We start from the raw sequence: 21,877 nt of genomic DNA on the forward strand, positions 1-21,877 counted from the left end.
TTCTTTTGCTCTCCCCTATAGCGGAAGCTGAGCATGTGGATGCGAGACTGGCCGTGGCTGATCTCCACTCTCACCCTCACCCGCTGCTGGATCCCAGTATGCCTGGGCCTCTGCCTCCGGGTCTGGGTGACCACGATCTCCTAACCTGTGGCCAGTGCCAACTAACCTTCCCACTGGGGGACATTCTGCTCTTCATCGAGCACAAGAAAAAGCAATGTCAGGGTTTGACGACCGGCCACAGCTGCTATGACAAGATGATGGACCGCAATAGCCCCTCGCCGCCCCGCGCAGAGCTGAGGAAAGTGGTGGAACCGGTCGAAATTGGAATCCAGGTGACACCTGAAGAGGAAGATGAGAGACTGTGGACGCCCCCAAAAGGAATTTGCCCCAAGCAAGAAAGTGGCCTGGCAGGTAGGTCAAACTCTCTCCAGAAAAGTTTTGAGCAGGCGTACGAAGCTGACGCTAATGAACCCACAAGTTCTCTCGCGCCAGTGTGTTTTCTAAAACTGATGTGCGCAAATGTACACTTACAGCCTGCAGAGTTGCAGACAAAGGGAGACACGCTTTCATTTACCTCAGTAGGACTCTGTGCGTCCTGTAGTGATTGTGATACCGCTCATCTGCGAGCCTCAAGAGAGATTGTTTTTCCTTCAGCTGATTTCATTAGGGGAGCCTACGCCGTGCAAAGTGAAACATCACATTACTGACTCAAAAGCCCTAAAACCCCCTGAAGGACTCTGGTAGTTGAAACAAATTGTGCAAGACGTGACAGAGAACTCACCCTACTTTCATGGAGAAATCCTGCCTGAGCCATCTGCTTAAAAGGTGAAAAGCTCATTAAAATTCAAATGCTTAAAAGAGAGAGAGAGAGAGGGGGATAGAAAGAAAGAAAGAAATAGAGTAGGATTAAAAGAGTGAGTTTCCTATTGAATAGGGGTAAAGAGGCAGTTTAGTTTAGTCCAGCTGTAGGGAGAGAACTCTCCCAGTTATCTTACAAAACAGTGCAGTCAAGTCCTTCACAAAGAACCCGGAGGGATCTTGGGAAATGGGTCTCATAAAATAATATTCTAGGTTGGACAAAGTTACCGGGGGAAACGCAGGGGAGCGGCTTATGACACTGCCTCGGTTTTTAATAACGTCGTTTTTTAATGCCTCGCAATCCTTATTTGCGAAAGTTACCCGCGGCATCAGAGACAATTTATTCCGTGCCACCACAATGCCTTGTGTATTTAAATGTCTGTAATAATGAGGCCGCTGCTAAATTACTCAGTACCTCACATGATGCAGGCAGACTTCACTCCCAGACTGACTGACTGGCAGGCTGCTCACACCGAGAGAGAGTGTTGGCGTCAGTTGTGAAATATGATGCAAGCGTCCACACATTCACGTGTAAACTGTTCCACTATAGTTCGTTGTTGATGTTTCCTTTTTAAAGATTGACTGGTAAATGTGTGCTTTGCTAACCACACACACAAAAAACTTAAGGTCAGGGTTCATTTTAGTGCACCAATATATTGTTTAAATATTTAAATATTTAATTAACTTTTAATAATTCTAGATAATAATATATATATTTTTTTCCTTTTTAAATAAAAATAATGCACAGTACAGTTAATTACTGGTAAATTAAGCTGTTATTTTCTTGCATATTAGTGGCGAACAGTGCAGTACCAAAATATGAAGGTGACGTTCTTTACTTCTTTCACTTTTCCCTTTTTTATGCACAAACGTCATTATACATTATACAAGTCAGCAAGAGTCAAATTTCATAGAATTATTATAATCTGAGTCAATTTCACTTGAAAGTGACAATTGTTGGGTATTTTCTGTGTATCGCCTATATTTTTTTTGTTGATGTAAACCTTTAAATTACTTATTCTGAGTATGATAAATTTTTGTTCCTAAAAAAATTCTCATTTTGTAAATGTTAAACAAAACATTAGCTTGAATTTTTAAGGACAAAAAGGAAGAAGGCCACTATTCATTTTACTTTTATTGCAAATTAAAATATATACTATGTATATATGTGACAGAATCAGATTGTCCAGTTAATGTTATTTCAGTCATTGCTATATAAAATTCCTAAATCTCTCTTTATTTTGATCCACATTTGTAGTTTGCGCTTATTTAAACATCAGAATTTGAAAAATGGCATATGAAAGGTGAACATTTGCCTTTGTAAACCATATTGCAGTTAGCAAAAGTAAATTTTACACCTTTCATTAATTCAGGGCTGGAGAGGGAGGCAGTTCGCAGAGAAGAATATAACGGCAGATGAAACATCCTCTGAAAGTGATTAAGACGCTTGAATGTCAGCTTGAGCATGCAGCTAAACACTCACAGGCTGCCTTGTATTCATAATTGCCTCCCAGCAGGTTAAAGTATTCTTTTATGCTAAACCTTTCCCGTTCCATTTGTTCTCGACGTGAAACAGAAAATGACACGCAAAAAAAACATTCAGCCACTCCGCCTTGAAAATAGCAGTGGTACTCTTGCTCGGCAAAGCACAGATCATTTTTCATGAATTGTTTTTTTTTTCTTGTATAATATATCTATAATATATCCATCTGCCAGCTTCAAGTGGAGAAATGAGAGAAAGCATGAGAATGCGGTGAGAGAGATGTTGATGAGGAAGACCACTTCTGAATCTATCAATAAGATTCTAAAAGCTAACTCTGATTAGACCAACATTATTTTCTCGAGAGTTCCCTCCTCTTTTTTTTAAGCCAGAGTGCATTTTGATCTTTTCATTAAACGGTCTGTGTAACCTTGACACATGAGCAATGTTGTGACAGGTTTTAAACTCCACCGCTTCATTCCTACACGTCAACCTCCATCACATCAGCCTTCTCCTCTTGGCCTCTCACATGCGATTCACCAATAGTCCAACAGGAGGAGCATCATTTCAGACCTTACTTCCTGAAGTTAACATTCCCAATGTCATGGCTCATATCTTGCGTATATTACGGGCCTTTAGGAAGAAAATCATCCAAGTGATTCTTGGTTTTTGGCTGAGTGAAGGTTCTAAATGGCAACTTCATTAAGTCACATATACAGTACGTAACTGTTCTCTAGAGACGTGATGATAACTGATTGTGTGCTTTCCTACGGAAACCCTAGAATCAGTTGAAAAAGACCCTGTGATAAAGTATTCTGATTACTGAAATAATTCTCCCAGTGGCTTTTTCTTTATTAGTGTGTATGAAAAAGTCAGCGTTATCTATGACAATATGGGACAGCCATTGAAGAGGAACCACTTGAGGGTTGAATTCAATATTTCTCGCATAAATATCAGCAGGACACAGGCTCGCTCAGCACCGTATTGTATTGCCACTTAGCCATCTTAAGTTTCAGCAGAATTTAATTATATTTAATAGCCCTAATTAAATAAAATATGACATTCTGCATACCCTCAGGCAATAGGAGCTGCTGCTGGGGGCACTGGGAGGGCTTGGTTTGCATGCGCGAGCCACTAGAGCCTGACACGCACAGCTAGGTTAAAACAGTTCAGTGGCACTGAAAAATAGGGCCCTGAGATGGCCAATATAGGTAGCTGTTACCACTGTGCACCATTAAGAAATACATACATAAATAAACAAATAAATAAGACATTTACCACCCTTTAATGCATCTAGATGACTTAGCCTGCTGAAGCTGGCCAGGCATTTAATGGTACCTGTTATTTAATTATAGATCTCAGATAGAGGTGCTGTGAACCATAATGCATTGTGCTGAAAATTTTCGCTGTGAGGATGCCTTAATTTAAGAGCAATAATTTAATATGATCTCACAAACCTGAAACAAAAGGATTATGAGATAATATGTGACCCTGGACCACAAAACCAGTCTTAAGTCGCTGGGGTATATTTGTAGCAATAGCCAAAACTACATTGTATGGGTCAAAATGATTGATTTTTTCTTTTATGCCCAAAATCATTAGGATATTAAGTAAAGATCATGTTCCATGAAGATATTTTGTAAATTTCCTACTGTAAATATATCAAAAAAATAATTTTTGATAAGTAATATGTATTGCTAAGAACTTCGTTTGGACAACTATAAAAGAGATTTTCTCAATATTTGATTTTTTTTTTGCACCCTCAGATTCCAGATTTTCAAATTGTTGTATCTCGACCAAATATTGTTCTATCTCAACAAACCATACATCAATGGAGAGCTTATTTATTCAGCTGTCAGATGATGTATAAATCTCTGTTTGAAAAATTTACACTGGTTTTGTGGTCCAGGGCCACATATTATGCACACAATCTTAGAATTTTTTTGGTTTAGGGTAGACTCAGTCTAAACTGGTCAAGTTAACAGATATTCATGACTAAATACAGCTGGAATAATCAAAATTCTTCAGGAAATGTGAACTTACTATTCCTCTCTTTTATTTGCCTATTGATGTTTAATTATCAAAATATGCTTTTGAATCCTCAGTCACTGACTTTGTGACATATAAGTGATCAGATGCAAAATTTGTACATTTTAAACATGCATGTATGATGATGGAAGATAAAAAGATTGTGTCAAGCTCTGTTTGTCATCTGTTTGTTTGTGTTCTACAGCATCCAACAGGGATGGTTGTGTTTTAGTTTTTCAAGAAAACCAAATCACATGTGGTGTAAAGTAAAGTGTATAAATAGAGGCTTATTTCTCCGAGTGTTTGGTGTTGGTTGTAATCAAGCTCTTCTTGGTGTGCATGTGTGGTGATGTAGCCATGTACCATTCCAAACCAATGTTGCAATTGCGGTTGCCTTAAATATCAGTATGCAAATTAGAGTGACAAATAGGAAGCAACCATTTCCTTTAGGGTTTTGATTTGTTCACATTTATTTGGTTGCAGTACTGTGTCAACATGACCTTTTTTGAGCATTAGGGTATTTGGGTACTCAAATTATTATTTACCTCAGTTTTATTTTATTTAGTTTTTTTTCTTTAGTTTTATTTAGTCATATTATGTTGACTGACGTTCAAGACATGTAAAAAATGTTCTAGGTATGTTTAGTTATATTTAGGTATGTTTAGGCTAATCACATTTTCGGTATGTAAATAGGTATAAGAAGGAAGACTAATCAAAATTCATTAAGCAAATGCTGAACATTCTATCAATGTTACTCTCAAATGATCTAAAACCAATATTTTAGATCATTTGATTTTTTAATTTGATAATACAGATTATTAAATAAAGATGAAATGTTAATGCATGTTAAGCAGTTTAGCAGTTAATTGAAGTTTAATACTTAGGGGATTTGAAATATATCTGTATCTGAAATATATAGGAAGGAATAAACATAAAAATATATTATCATTATTGTTTTTGTTATTAAAAAGTGACTAAAAAATGCTGTACAATTGCATTAGTGTTCAATCTAAAACCTCACAGCGGGCTGCATCAGTTAGCTCGCATTCTATCACCATAGGAACGCCAGCTGGCCACGTGATGGGATGGTGGACATGTCTTTTGCCATGATGGGCCCCTGTTTCTGTCAGCGTTTCACTCTCTCGCCCTCTCTCGATTTCACACCATCCAAGCACACTCACACAGCTTTACACGTCTAACAAGTGCTGCGACAGGGGGAGTTATTTCTGACCCTTGGCTCACCAGATCGTCGCGGTGAATATTTCATGAGACATGCTATATTTATAAAGAAATTTACCTCAAACATTTTCCTCTCTCATCCTGCCTCTCCCTGAGAGTGATCACACCGCTGGGCTCCTTTCGCTTCGAAGCCCGCACCTGCCATTAATGCCGTCTCGAGTCTAGTGCCAGAACCATTTGTAGGTGTTATGCAAATTGATTGATCAGGAGCCAAAACGCTTGATGTTTGGGGCCTGACACCCTCAGTGTCAGCATATTGGATGGTCACAGATTCATTGTAAATGGTAATTAAATGTGCACCCAAGTCTTTTTTTTTATATAATTATTTATTTTTACTTCATTTAAAACTTTAACACATAAAGGAATGAACAGTTCTTCAAAATATGTCTAAAACATGACCCCAGTCTTAGTATAAAATGAAAAAATATTTTTACAGTTCACCTCATGGGGTCCACCATGTTGAGATCAAATGTCCAACTGAATAAAATCACATTATTAGATTATTTTAATAGACACTTTTGCTTGCAGAATAAATTAATCATAGCTGACTGTGCACATCTCTGCTTTGGTAACTGAAAACTTTAGCACAATTCAATAAAGTACAACATTAAAATATTGAGTGCATCTTTAATTATTCAAATATGCAAATTGATTATGTTCTATTTATGGAGCACACTGTAAAATATTTGCAGTGTACTTCAGATTTTATTTCTGAGTGATAAAATGTGGTTATAGTATCTCAGTAGCGAGATTGTGGTGTATCTCTAATCTCAGAGCTTTTAATGCTCTGGAGAACGATCCGGTCCTGGCTACAGTGATACTGAGCCTGGCCAGCCGGTTCCTGTTACCTGCCCTCACTTCCTACCTTTTTTTGAGGTTTTGCCCAGAAAGATTTGTCTCAGAGTTTTTGTTTTGCAGTGGTGCGGTGCCAGCATGGTTTGCCAGCGTTGTAACTGTGCATGATGTGCTTTATTTTGAATGTTAGCTTTTATTTAGATTTCATCTTTGTTTGTTATTAGGCATTAGGTTGACTTTTTTTTCTTTCTGATGTAATGTCTAAATTCAATATTTACAGAGGGGAATTGAGAGAACATGTGCTGCCCATTAGATGTTTTACATTGTTATAAAGCAGAATGAATTTTGAGTATTGTACATCAGAAGATGGTATATTTTTCTTATTTTCTGCCCAGCAGAGATGAACATGCACAGTCCAGAATAAACAGATATTTGGATCCTCCCTCGTTGCGCAGAACATCTCAATTGAGAGTACATGTCCCTCTCTCAGAATCAACATATACACTGGGAGGGCTCTTCAATAAATAATGACACAACACAGGCGCAGAGATATCGAAAACATTCCATAATATGACACACATGCCATTTTTTCAATTAAGATTCACAAAGACTTGGCAGGAGGATGGCCTGCCCTGGTGCAGAGGCTATGCCTGAATCAATGTGCACAGATTGATGTGTGTTTGATTTAACATGTTGCCTCAGACACAGTTCTCTTGCTGTTCTTCTTGTTTTATTCCCTTTCAGTTGTTTCAGTAAAGCCTGAAGTCAGACTAAGCGGCTGTTTTGAAGTGATAATTTCCCACTTTTGTCTAGTTTTCCCATTTATTTTGCCTCACTTTTTAAATGTCTGCATTAGCCACATTAGCCATTGTCTACGTTCAGATGTATAATGCAGCATTTTGCTTTTTTCCCTATATGTGCATTTCAAATTTGCAGTCTGGATAGTATTTTGCAAGCAGGATTTTTTTTTTTATGTTTTCCTAGACTAGATGTATCATTGCACCTTTTAAACTTATTAACACTTTAGATTAACATTCAATTTTGCATTAATAGTTTGTTTACTGACTCAACATGCTAAGCCATTGCATTTGAAATAATTTGCATTTTTACATTACCACAAAATGTAATCAAGCTTGCAAAATCAATTCAATTTATATATTTAGAGCTATTAGTTTCCTGGCCGTCAAGTATCTGATTTTAGCAATATCTGTTAATTGGCAGTTGGTTTTGTGGCCCTCTTCAATTAATTTCAAACCATCCTCCGTAGTTATGATGAAGCCTTACATGCCGCTAAAGCAGTTCCCTTTAGTGAACCAGACTTTAATTTCTTCCCTCCTGTGTGTTTAATCCACTACTTCAAAATTCAGGAAAGTGCTACCTTTACTTAGCTTTTGAAATGCCTTCCAAATCCTTGCATTTGGGTCGTGTCCAGCAGCGGCAAGAACAGGAAAAGCCATGAGGAGTGAGAAGCTGAAAACGAGAGAGAGAGAGTGAGAGAGAGATAGATAGAGAGAGTGAAAGAATGAGAGAAAACAGTTTTAGTCATTAATAGACCATAAAAAAGGAAAGCTGCATCCATGTTCTTCTCAGCATCTTGAAATCCTTTTCAGATTTTTGCCTCGTTGCCTTTTTCAGTTAATCACTTTGCATGCACTCATTTAAATATTAAAATTTTTCTTTAATCATCAAAGGCAGTGAGCCTCATGCATATTCATATACGCACCCCCCCCCCCCCCCCATATCCGCAACCCCCCCCACCATGCTTCCCCCAGAATTACAGGTTCATTACCTCGCTCCAAAGCCAAACAGTCATTACCAAGAGCCAGCTTTTTAATTGCAGATGCCTGGCCATCATCGCCTTACTGCTAAGATTTAAACTTCCATAAGAATATAAAAAAAAGATTTTGAAAGTTCGAAATAACTTAACATACTTGTTATACATTCTCTGTGCCTTGGAAAAAAAGTACAGAGAAGAGAGAGAGACCGAGAGCAAGAGAGAGAGAGAAAAACCTGTTCTTTGGCTGGAGCTCTGAATATTTGTCAAGAGGCTTGACGAAAGTTGCATTTGCATAATGACTTTGTAGTTCTGCATTAATAAAATTTGCATATGAAGCCGTGTTAATTACTCCTGATCAGGCTTTTTTGCATTCATGCATGGTAATTTTCTGCGACTTGCGAGAATTGATGTCCTGGCGTCAGGGCTGTGATTGGTGGCAGTGGCGCTTGTGGATGTGGGGATTTGTGTGTGTGTGTTTGCGTATTTGTGTTTTGGGGGGGGTCAGGAGGAGATGGCGTCTGATGTACTGAAGAGAAAGAGGAGATGGCACATTTGTGTCTTTATTGCATCGCTCTCATGCTGTTGTCTCAGATATCTCCTGTAATTGGTCTAAGAAAAAGAGCAGTCATTTAAACGGCTTTCTATGTAATGAAACGTCATAAAGCAAGCAGAAGAAAACAGCCCCTCAACTGCAGACAGGCATTTCAAATCTATTGTTTGGCCTATTTATTTCTAAACAAGACGACTGTTCTCTGCAATAGAAGGCTTCAGTGTCTTTACCATCTGAATGGGGGATGTTGTGAGAATAGAACCAAAAATAGGACCGTTTACCTTCCTAATTTTCATTTTGTTCCAGATCTTCCCGTTTTCTTCCTCCTCTAGTTAGCCCCCTCCCTTTTTGTCTCACACCTGCTTGGTTTAATCCGTCTTATTGCTATTATACAATTAAGTAACATGTTTACGTTTCGCTTTCTTTTCTTGGTTTACTTAGCGTCATCTTTTTTTCCTCCTTGCAAACCTGATAAAATGTTTCTAATTGGAGTCTTTTTTACTTGCATGTGTGTGTGTGTGCTTTTTTAATATCTGAGTATTTTACCTTTGAAATGAGCTCCGTTTAAGGATTTGCCTTAGTTTAAGCAAATAAATTTGTACACTTTTCACTAACGTTACCTTTCCACTGATTTTTCTTTTCCCTTTGTCACAGCCCTGCTGTGTTCAAGCATTTGCTTATGGAATTTTGGCCCCTCACTTGTGGTTTGGCAAAGTCATCACACAACACTGTGTTGAGCATGCGTGTGTGTATGTGTGTGTCCGGTTGTGTGTGTATGAGTAAATGCCCCTTGCTTGCAAGACTGAGAAGAGTGTATGTGTGTTTCTTTCTCTTCTTTTCTTTTATAGAAACCGGTGGTCTTCTTGTCATTTTGAAATAGCGACAGAATTAAACACAACTTTTACCAGCATGAGGATTCTGGGGCTGGTTCCAAAACAAAGAGATGTGTTTTGAGCCAACAGACGCTCAGCATATGAGCGTTATGCTGCAATGCACTGAGTGTGTGACGGCTCTTGCATACCTGAAGCCTGGCGTTTTCTAAATGCTGCCATGTGTGCCATCAGTGTTGTGATAATGGCAGAGAGAAACTTACAATGCCGCTAAACCCTCAAGGGTTGTGCAATCATAGCATCCCGCTTATATTACATGCATCAAATGAGAACTTAAACATCTGAGCAAGTGATTTATTTGAGCAAGAGGAACTAAATTGTATATTATATATACAATATAATATATATATATATATATATGTATATAATATATATATTATTAATTTAGGAAGGCAGAGTTGAGCCAAAATTGACACTCTTTAAATTTATGTATTGGACGTTTGGACTTTGAATTGAATTGGCCACACCCCACAGGAAGTTGAATTGGAAAGATAGGAAGAGGAATGTACTGAACTGTAATTCAAATAAATTAAACTTTTTTCCTTTCTTCTTTTTTTGGAATATATATGTACTTTCACATTGGTCCACAAAGTAAATTTATTAAATATAATAAAAATATTAACTAAATATAAAACAATATTTGCCAGTTTGCAAAGTTTGTATCTTTTCTAGTTAATTATTTTTATTGATTTCAGTACAGTTTATTTCTGCTTCCTTTAAATTTGAATTCAGCATCCTTTCTGTTGTCCCAATTCACCCCCAAATAATTAGCAGTTTATCGCTTTTGTCACAGACGAGGGACTGACAGACTTCCCAGCGATCTGTAAAGAAGTAAACAATTCCCTCCTACTGTAATTGTGAGAGTGTAATCTTGTGTGCTCTGGACTGCGTACAAGCTTTAAGAGGTTACTATATCCCACATGAAGACATCAAACAGTCCCTGTGCCACTTTGTGGCTGTAGTATGGTGGGATTTTAGTCTCTCCCAACCACAGGCAGGGAATAAACTTGTCACTAATTTGGACTGTGAGCGCTGGCATGGCTCTGTGCACACGCTGGTGGCTTTCACCCTCATGCTGGCCTTTGTTTTATTTATTTTTCAGTTTCTTTTATTGTCAGCAGAGATGTACAAAGCACACAGATTTCTCCTGCATCACTCGTGCAGAATTATTAAAGGTAACCAACAGCTTTTAAATCCTCTTAAGATTTTAGAGTTGACTTCTCAAAACCAAAAAGGTATATAGTGGTATTTTGTATTTATCTTCATTTGTTTAGCCCTGTCCTCCTCCTGCAGGTTTGAAAGCTGCTGCACTATTCAGGAAAACTGAGCACCTTCCTGGCTAGCCTTTTGCATATCCTTACAGAGGCTCCATCAAACTGACAGTGTTTGTTTTGTGAACTAGTCTCCATGAAGATTTGAATTTGTAAAGCGGGGGAGATGCTAGGGACGAGAGCATATTGTAAGCCCCTCAGGCTGGGTCTAAGCAGGCCTAGATGGCAGTCCCTCTATACCTCTCTCTAAAGCCGATTTGGCAAAAGTGGATTGGCGACGCAAACAATGGGGCGGGTGTAGAAAGCAGTGGACAGGATGGGATTACCAGGTTAGTGCAGGTTCCTCCCAGCGTTTGCACATTCTCCTGGGCCGTTCAGGCTTTTTGACATGGCGCGTCTGAGGGAATTAGTCCATCTTGCCAGTTTAAATCCGAACCGTCTAATGAAGCCTCTCAAGCCTGGAATACTTCCCACAAAAGGGTGTTGCCATTTAGCAGGAGAAATCACCACTTAACAAAAGCTAATTTTTCCCTCTGTTAGCTCAGGAGGATTAGGGGCCAGCGGTTGAATAATACAAAGTTTGTGGATCATGCGGAGAGGTGGGGGAGAAGCTTTTAAGAGTGAAATTAAAGCCCGGTGACAGTCTACGGAGGGGCTGTTTGTCAGTGTTGAAGGTAGGAAGCGTGGCGGAGTGCGTTCGGAAGGACTGGAGCGCTCTATGGAGATTGCGTGCACTGGTGTGCGCGGGCGGGTGGCACAGCTTGACGAATGCGTGTTGATCCCCTTGTTTAGGGGGTTTTAAGTCTACCCAATTTCACATGCTAACGGTCGCAGAGCGGGCCCTAGACATTCCATCCTGCCAGGGTGGTGGCTCTAGCCGCTTTAAGCTGAAATGCATCCTGCAATATTGATATTTGTCCCCCTGGGTCTCTCTCTTCCCCCCTCTGCCTTTATTCCCCTTTGCTCTATACTGTCCTCTGTCTTTCTTCTTTTGAAACCCCCGGCATGTAAAGGAGCAAAATGCCAGGCCTTTGTGGATATGGCAGACCTATAATCATGCTTCTCTTACAGTAATTGCTCTCGTCTGTGGAGTTTAGAGAAATCTCTCTATCAAAGCGTTGGCTGGAGCAGGGGATCACGCGCTGGCATAGTTCGATTGTCCCGTGAGATGTTCTCAGGTTAACCCTTTCCCTCGCCTTTCACCGTAACAAACCGATTGGCGTTTGGTGAGTCTGCAACTGTTTCCAAATTTTCCATCCACCCGTCCCTGTTTAGGTTTGGCACATGTAGCTATCAAGACTTTATTTTGTTCCTCTGTGGGTGAATTCTGGTGTTACTTTACTATTTACTCTACACCCGGGACTGTCTGGGTGGCAGCGTGGTGAAACTAGAGCAAGTGTCTGCTTTCATCGAGTGCCGCATTCCCTCCGATTACTCATCAGAGGATCAGGCTTGTGCATTTAATCCAACCTCTGTCTTTATCGAAACACAATAAGCTCAATGAAACGCTTCCAATTATTCCCTCAAAATGGCATGAAAAAGTTAAAACTGGCTGCCCATGCTAACGTTTTCCTTACTTAGAATCAATTGGATTACTTTTTGAACTCCTGAACAACAAATATTGGTTAATAGCTGTGCTTGTCTGATAACTTCATATCTTTGACAAAAGCCGCTGTTGTTGCAACCTTTTGGAAGGCCAAAACCACCCATTGGCAGGCTAATTCATTTGCTAGCTCAAGGGCCTTTTAGCTGTAAACAATGCTGGACCTCAGCCAACAGCAGTCACTTATTGTGCTTTAATACACGTCCTTCTGATTAGACGCAGGAAAATAAATCACTTTCTTCAGCACTCAAAGCCACCGGAGAAACCCGCTGGTTAATCCAGCAAAATTGCTTGTGGCGGATGAGTGGAGTAAAGAAGAGAGTCCTGTTATTTTAAGATGGCACCCCTGTTGTCTGTATAGAAAGGTGTTAATGCACCTGGCATGACTTGAAGGAAAAATTGAAGATGAAAGGAATATCTTTCAGGTAATTGAGCCACTTTTGTCTAGTTACCCTCTCTATCCTCTTAATTAGGACCGAGTTTTCTTAGGAAAGCATTATATGCATGTGGGCAGTTAGGCAGTTTTTGTGTTAGGCCACCCTGTTCACTTAGAGCCATGCTAAGTCTTTATGCTGTGTCTTTATATGCAGAATTTTCTTGTGTCCCAGGTGGCCATGTCTTGGTCGGGAAAGATCTGTAGACCCCCGGCTGGGAGCATCGCTCTGTCCGCAGTCTGTGGCCCCTGTTGTTGGAAGAGGATGCCATGTGGAATTTTGCCTCTGGCGGAACTTTGGCCATCTGCCTAATTTGAAAGTGAGAGGTAGCATGTGAAATTAAATTAAATGGAGGCCAGTGCATCAGCCCAGTTTAATTGGGGCTGGAGAGTCCACTTTCTCTGTTTTTGCCAATTCAAACATCACTTCCCTTGATGGCACTAACCGATCTCTCTCTCTCTGTCTCTGCTCAGTTGGTCTCAGAAATCAGATAAGAATTGCAAGGCTAAATGAGCATCATTAAAGTTAATCAGCAAAGCTGAAATAAAGCGGAAGGTAATCGGCCTCGTCCTTAGATGGTAGTGATATCAATCAACCCTGTTTAAACCTGAGGTGTGAAATGAGTGGTGTGAAGTCAGTCAGTAAAACTAAGCAGCTCTTTAATTTAATATTCTGCTAGCTAACTTTTTCACTGTGACCTTACAATATATTTCCTTGTTAATCAGTTTTTAGTGTTGATTCACAGACCATCATCACCTTACCCCATGTCACGTGATCATGGTTTTTAGTGCCCTTATCAAGACTGTGTTGTCTGTGCAGTTACAACCTTCAATGTCTAAAATGTGCGTCTGGATATCCCAGCTGGCACGGCTCCCTGCCTGCCCCCTGCACATTTCTGCACACACATCACAGGGACCTTTTATAGTGCCCTGCTCTCTTTGTGAAGGGATTGCTGAATGCCCAGCTTTTTATAGTTACATTTAAAGGGAGTTGGATGCCTGTCCCAGCTGGGGCTCATTATGGTATACGCCATCCAAAAATGCATGTGTAATTAATTCGCTCACACAGGCCCCCATTTTCCCTCATTGCTTCGGCTCCCAAGACCCACCTGGCCTCTGCTCTGTGCTCCTTCTACACCTCTGAAGGACTCCTCGGCGGACCGCACAAGTCTCTGCTCATGATCAATAACCCAGCAGAGCAATAACATGCATGTGGATCACCCTCTAAAATCCAAGGGTTGCACTGGCAGAAAGCGCTTGGCTTTTAGTAATTTCCGGTTGATGTGGAATAAAAGAGAATGAATCATTATCCTTTCAGTTTGCACAATGCCTTTTTTCTTGGTCTCTTTTCTTGCAGTCCTCTTTGGGTGTTTGAGACACTTTGACATTATTTCAGGGCCACGCTCAGCCATAACAGAGCTGGAATCAAGGAAAGACGGTCCGTTTTGGCTCTTATTGTGACATCGTTCCCAGGCAGTGATGTAAATTCTCTCAAATGAAATGAATAGCTCAGCTAATGCAATTTTTTGAAGTCAAATTTTTCCTCTCTGCTGAGGCAGTGCCAGTGCTCTTTGACAGTAAGCATTTTCCAGTTTTCTAGTGTCTGACTGTCCAGACATTTTTAGTGTCTCTGTTCCAGCTCTCCTTGATGGCATGGACTGGGGCAACCTAGTTAAACTTTTAACAGGTTTACTTTCTCATTTGCTAAATCCACACTGCACTTTGTTTACACTAATTTGACTTGTACATAAAGTTGGTTAAAGAAAGAGAAAAAGTGTCTTAAAATCTTAAAATCTATCTTAGGCTGACAGCAGTGTTTTGGAACATGCTAGCTGGTTTCTGGCTGGTAATATTCTGGTTGACTGACTAAGAAGTTCCAAAAACCAGCTTGACCATCATAAGATGAAAGAAAGTCACAGAAGAAAAGAAAGTCATACAGCTTTGGAATGACACAAGGGCTGAGTAAATGACAGAATTTTCTTTTTAGGGTGAACTATCCGTTTTACCAAATGAACTAAATATCTTACGGCATCAGAGCATACAGTATATCAGTGCATATTTGAACAAACAATCCTTTGAATTTCGTCCCAATGTTTATAATGTGCTAGAATGTCAATGGTTGACCAGTTAGAAGTGAGGAGTTGATATTTAAAGTTCTTCCTTTGCTGAGGACCAGGTTTTGGGAGGAGAGAAGGGGGCGTTCGAAGAGCTCTGTTTCTGGCAAATGAAAACAGATTGGACTGGTTATGGGAGAGGGCCTGGTTTCAGTTATACTGGAGACAGGCGTACTGTGTGAATGCCATACCCCCCACTACCACCACCCTTTCCTCCATTTACAGTCTCTGACATGTTTTTTCCAACATTACTTTCTGCTGTGCTCTTTTCTTAAGTTTTTTTTTTAAGCATTTTTTTTTTCCAATTCCCTTTTTCACTTGGGAATTAAACGGAAGGAGAGCAGCTCACGGATCCTGTAATCATGCTCACCATTTTGAGACATTTATTTTTGTTGTCAGGGAAAAAAATTGGTTGCAAAGAGTTAAAATCTCACTCACAAAGAGCATTTTCAAGCGTGTGGTTTGACACGCTGAGCATGCCAGGGTTCATGCCGCTGAGAGTCATGTGATTATCATCATCTCTATGACATCGGGGCCATTTTACAACTTCAACTCACGGTTATAATCATCCCTTGAGAAAATGTTTTCTTTGCGCTGACAGGGAGGGGTACTTTGTTTGTGCTGACTGGAGCACCTAATTTCTCTTATTATTTTGTCTAGCTGAATGCTTTACAGACAGGGATTCCAAACATTGCCTGGGTAAGGCAGACCTGGCCCCCTTCGAGTGTGCGTCTTAAAAACCCCCGGCCTGTCAGTACACAAACCTCTGTCTTTTGTTTGCTAATTGCAGCTACATCATCCTCCGTGTTTGGTCTGGCTCAGTGATTTAAATATTTCATGCAGTTTGCAGAAAGGCTTTAGTTACAGTCTTTTTTGTGTGTTGCTCTAAAACAACATTTACATTCAGTTGCAGTGCAGCCGAGTGCCACGGAAATGAAGTGCTTGTGCAATTAGTACGTTATTGCTAGCTGTTCCTCCCCGGTCTGAAGTACAGAGTGGGCCTGGACACAATGGCTGGCGTGATTATTGGGTGCATTTGGTACGCCTGATTACATTTTACAGGTGCTTGTTAAAGCGAGCCTTTCACACTCCTGACTGCCTGATGATAGGAAGCACCTCTTGCACAGGTCATGTGTTTATATACGTGCGTGTGTATGTATATGTGTTTTCACCACCCCAGAGGTCCAACAGTCTCAGCTGCCCCCTGTCACAGCGCAGTCCATCAGGTGCAGCTTGCGTGTGATCAGGCCCTTATAAGGGATGTTTAAGATAGAGGACGCACATCCTCCCCCTTTCTTCAGCCCCTCGATTCCTACTATAACCAATGTCTGGTATGAATCTGCTCTTCCAGGACACAGTGCACGGTTCTCTCTGTCTCAGCAGTGTAAACACAGAGAACTCGGCCAAAGCACATGGATGCTGCCTCCGAAACCACGTAAGCACACTCACAGGTTTGTTCAAGTATACAGTACTTAAGGGTTGACTGCTAATGGTTTTAAAGGTGCTGTAAGTGTTGTTAGCCATTCTGGAACTTCTATTACTATACACCTATGATTAAAATATAGAAATTTCCTGAATAGGCAGAAAAAATAATAATTGTCCATTTGGATTAAAAAAAGTGATGAAATGTTACTGTCAGATAATAGGGACATTTTCTACGTGCCAACACTCCTACAGCACCTATTAATTTAGCTAGTTACTCCAGATTGACCACAAAAGGTCTACCTGTATCCTTAAACTTCTGGCATTTTTCATAAAGATTTCTTTTAGCAATTAGGACCCTATTTACATGACTTTTTTTAAGTAATGCACATCATCAGAAAGAGAATGAAGAGGGTTTTTTAACGGTGAGAGAGTGAGTGAATTGACAATTGTGAGGCAATTGCTCATAAAAGTCTATTTTTTGAAGGTAGTAAGAGATTTAGCTGTTCTGTTAGTATGATTATGCTTCATAAGATATCCTGCTAATTTTTTCGGATGCAAGCATCACCCATAAAATGCACCTCTCTCGAATTTCCCCCAAGCTGGCATCACTGCACCAAAATTGCTGGATAAATAAAGTTGCCCAACCACAAGCCAAAACCTAAATTTTGCTCTGCCGTGGGAGACATTTTTACACCCACTACTGAGTGTAAACGTGTTTAGGAGTCCACAGACCGATCAGTGAGGCAGTTGTTTGAGTCACCTTCCTCATACATTAGTCTGACAATTACAGGAGTCAGTCAAGAAGTAACTCAGGATGCTGGATTTTTCTACAAATCTCTGCCTATAGCACAACAGTTTCAAAAGCACCTTTTCAGTTCTTTTAAACAACTTAAAGATTTTTATATAGTTCAGAGGTTGCTGTTTCAATTACAGTAGGTATCAATTCTGTCTCCAATATTTTCCCTAAACTTACTTTAGGATAAATAAAAAATAGAATAAGAAGTTAGTTATAAATCTGATTTGATTTGCATAGGCCAGATAATGTGGTCTTGGATGAATTTGACGAGGAATATTTGAGTTCATATTGCATTCTGTTATTTAAGTGAATGGGAGCACAGTTTGTCACATGTCCTGCAGGGTACCTGATAAAAGTACTTTGTTACTAAATATATATATATATATATAGATATATATATATATATATAATATATATATATATATATTTATATATATATATATATATATATATATTTATTAATTATTTTATTTATTTATTGAATATACAGTACATTTTCACAGGTTATTATGTAGATGTAATGGCAGTGCCTGTGCCCCAAAGGACTGGAGACTTGTTATATCATACAGAGCCAAAAAGAGACAGTTGAGCCAATAAGCGAGGCATATCATGTGGGGATGCTCCCTCTTGGGCCTGTACACTTTGGACCCTCTCACTCTGGCATGAGGGCAGACTGAAGAGGCTGTCCAAAAATCTGTTAGTTTGTAGTCCTGTGCAAATCAGGCTTATGGTGCGTTCACAGTGGAAGCACCAGTCATGGCATCGATGCAAAAAAAACGGTATGTGTCCAGTTAGACAAAAACATGACATGAGTGGCAACAAAACAAACATCCTCGCTTTAAACATTTAGACCATGATTTAACAATTATTAAAATTGTTAATATTCACTAAATGGATGTGATTATCCGTATCTATCTTGCCAGTCACTTGTGATGTTTTTGTTTGATTTAGCATTCAGGGTAATGCGGCATTCAGAAATGAATTAAGAGTGCTATTTAAATTCCTGAATTAGAATATAGGGAAGTGGAATTGTGATTATTTTATTCAAGGAGGAGAAATGTAATTTATTTGTATTATAATTTATTTTTATTAGAAAAGCAAGTTTTGACAAACATTTGTTTGAGTTTAAAAAATGAAACTTGAAATTTGAACATTCGCTTCTTCAATTCTATTCTTATGTTTTAAACCCACAACATCTGCAATTCTGAGAAGTTCTCTCTTGCATTTTGAGGCAGGCAGGTGAAGCTGGTGCTACTTAAGACCTGTGTAGCAGGATTAAGAGGTTTGAATTGCCCCCCTCCCCCAATCTAATCTAAACGCTGCCCACTTCCTTACTCTCCCACCCCCCTTCCCAGTGCTGACCAGCCTGATGCAGATGTTAAGCCATGTCTGTCCCATTCACCTCTAATCCTTTTAATTTGTTAACATGACACAGGCTTTCATACACAGAGCTGCTGACTTAGGTCTTCCGCATTAGCTCGGGTTCCACATCTAGAAACTACTGAAAGCATCTACCTTTTTCACACTGTCACGCACACACGGCCACACTTCCACACGGGCACACTTATGGTAATTTTAAAGCCTTATTTAAAAGCTGATGTTCTCCAGAGGGAGTAAATCCAGTGGACTGGTAATGACAGTTTGACATCCACCTTTCCCCCGTCCGCAGAGAGGATGAAGGGAGATGAGACCTTCTGTTCTCCTTTAGCTCCCTCTGCTTGACAGTGACCCAGCGAGCCACGGTTTCCTGACATGATGTTAAAAGTTCTGACCCACACACGCACGTTTGCACACACTCCCCGCCTATCTACCGCTGGCCTGTTTTGGAATGACATGACCTCATTGGAGAGAAATTGTTAATTCTTTTCTCCGCCTTGCCACTTTGCTGTCACTGGGTGAGTTAATGAATTTAATTCATTCTGATTTTCCTAAGCTGCTCAGTGTTCATTTAAATTCATAAGAAATAATGCCAGTAACCCTTCAGCTCTGTACCCCCTCCCAACCTGCCTAATCCCTGCCTCCCCTAATCTCACGTGAGGAGATGGGCCGTGGCGCTGCCACATGCACCCGGATTTTGCTCCACACGGCAGAGGAAAGGAGAGCGTGTCTTTGTCAGTCAGGGGAAAAGCTTTAACACAGACAGTCATATAAATGTCAGTTCTCACGGTCATGCACTTTTCCTGTCAGAGATGAATATAAATAACATCCTTTGCGTGAAATTATGACAGGATAATGGACATTCATGTTGGTTTATGGGAGTAGAGGTTTTGGCATTTCGTAAGGGCTCCATGCTCCACCTTAAGCAAAAGTTGAAATGGCTAATCACTTGTGGTGAAAATTTTTTGAGAACTCTCTTAGTTACAAACTCAGACTTGATTTACCATTTGCTGTTAAAGAAGATCCAATGCTTGCAAAAAATGTCTAGGTAGCCTCAAAGTTAGTGTAAAGCCTTTAGCCATGTTGCTCATGTGGCAGATACCAGACTGAATCTGGTTTGTGTACTGCAAAAATTATATTCTTAAAAAGTATTTGTGTATTGTCTTCCTGTTAAAATATATCCAAAAATTTGATGTATGTATCTTTAATATGCGTATATTTTGTGTTATTTCACTGGCAGATTTTAAGTGTGAAGAAGCTAAAATAAAGACAAAATACACTTTAGTCATGATGTAATCCATGAACATTTCTTAAAGTTCTAATTTTATGCAGTGTTGTTTTTCAAATAAATTTATCTTGTTTTAAGGATTTTAGGTACTTTGTCTGTAATACAAGACTGCTTCTTAAAAAATCTTTGCAGTGTGACCCCTTTCTTCCCATCATTTCCAGTCCTGTTTCTCACGTGTGCTTATAAAAAAAAATGGTGATAATGACAAAATAAGATGCGACATATGTAATTAACAGAAAAAAAGGGGAAAAGAATTGGGAGAAAAAGTAGTGAAGTAGTATTGTCCAAACTGCTGAAGTGTATTTATCCTCTTGAACTCAACCTGTCCAGTTGGGGATTTGGCAGAGAGGAGGCAGAGAATGTAAAGCAGATGTTTGCTGTGGGAAATGGCTGTGCGCTGTCCAGTCTAGGTCTGCACTAGTATGTCAAGCAGGCTGGAAAAAAAAACAGCTGCTTCTAGATTCCTTTGCCTCATTTACACTTAGTAAATCACTCATGATTCCCTGCTCCCCTGCTGAATGCTATCTCTCCCCCTCAGATCTGTCTTTGTGGCAGACATTGCTGTCTCCGCTGAGCACATTCTGAGATGTGTAACTTTGCGGCTAAGAATGCCCCTGCTCTTTATGGCACTAGTTCACAATTATCTCTCCTCTTTGAGGCTTGCGGAGCAGGTGTAGCTCTTCCTACATGTGTACGTCACCTGTGTAAAAGTGTGAAGTGTTCCTCTGTACGAGGGGAAACCGGGTGCAGGCGCAGTTCTGACTTTCCACAGCTTTGCTCACAACAGCACAATGCGCCGGGACTGATTTGCATGTAATTGTTACCTCCGATTTGCCATGATAGTCATAAACAAGACATTAGCAATTCAAGGTGAGGAATTAGAGGCCTAAGAGACTCCCAGATCACACACATGGTAATGAAGCCCCTGGCTTAATAATGCAAGAAATGTCAGGAAACTTTCAACAAGCTGGGCGGACGGGAGGGAGGCACCCTGTGCCTAGGGCTCATGTCATCTTTGTTCTAAATGCAAATCAGCTTGTCGTGACATTGACTCTATCAAATTTGGGGTTCTCAGGTACAGGGTTTTTAGTGGTTGGATGTTGGTCTTAGCTTAGTCTCCTAGGTCCAGGACTTTCCCGTCCTGCGCCACCTACTTCATGGCATTTGGAGTTATCGATCCACAACACGGAGTACTTGTTTTTGTGTTTTCCTCTATGTTTCTTATTTTTAATCTTCTTGCAGGAAGACTTTACCACAGCAAAGCGCTGGAGAGAGTCAGTCTGTTAACAGGAACTCAATCCGCCTAGTCTGCAGGTACCATGAAATACAAGGAATATAATCTTGACCTTAATAATTTAAGGACTCCTGTGTGTGAAAAACTCCAGGCAGTTCAAAGAGAGATGACTCCAGCTCAGAAAGGGAGACTTCTAACGCTCTGGAAATTCCAAGGTTATCCGAGTAAGTCCTGGTTAACAGGATGTCCAGTTTTGAAGTGGGATTTGCAGTCCTATGTGACCAATTTTTTCTCCTTCTTCCCTTTGCTCATCTCCAGCATGAAAAGACAGAGTCTCCCAAAATAACTCCAAAGGTTAAGATATTAATTAAACGTTAAGGGGCGAGAGGACGGATAATGAGGGAGACTCATCACAAACAGACTGCCTAGTGCTCCAGTCAGGAAGCCTGGGATGAATGAAGGTACCAAATCAGTTGCTCTCCACTCTCGGTCTCTGCAGTCATTACACAAATTACCTCCCAGCTTCAATATCCGCCTGCACCTCTTGCAGTTGTCATAAGTAGCCCTGGTCATTAGAGTATGCTGGGTAATCAGATGGAACAAAATTCATCCCGAGCAATTAAAAAACACCTCCAAGACCCGGTGGCTGGCAATTAAACCTTTCACTGCGCATCTCGACCATCATCGTCTTGGTTGTTTTTCTGTTAATCTAATAACTT

The 21,877-nt window shown here is 40.1% G+C and overlaps 1 protein-coding gene across 2 annotated transcripts in view; it reads left to right on the forward strand.

Annotated features, from left to right (window-relative positions):
- The window catches only part of LOC109099293 (B-cell lymphoma/leukemia 11B-like), a 47,111-nt gene that overhangs the window by 12,567 nt on the left and 12,667 nt on the right, over positions 1 to 21,877 (forward strand). For both annotated transcript variants that reach the window (XM_042773823.1, XM_042773822.1), the window contains exon 2: positions 22 to 411. In XM_042773823.1, coding sequence (XP_042629757.1) covers positions 22 to 411 — 390 coding nt within the window. The remainder of the gene's footprint in view (positions 1 to 21; positions 412 to 21,877) is intronic.

The sequence above is a fragment of the Cyprinus carpio genome, chromosome A17 (assembly GCF_018340385.1).
Source record: "Cyprinus carpio isolate SPL01 chromosome A17, ASM1834038v1, whole genome shotgun sequence".
Classification (NCBI taxonomy): domain Eukaryota; kingdom Metazoa; phylum Chordata; class Actinopteri; order Cypriniformes; family Cyprinidae; genus Cyprinus; species Cyprinus carpio.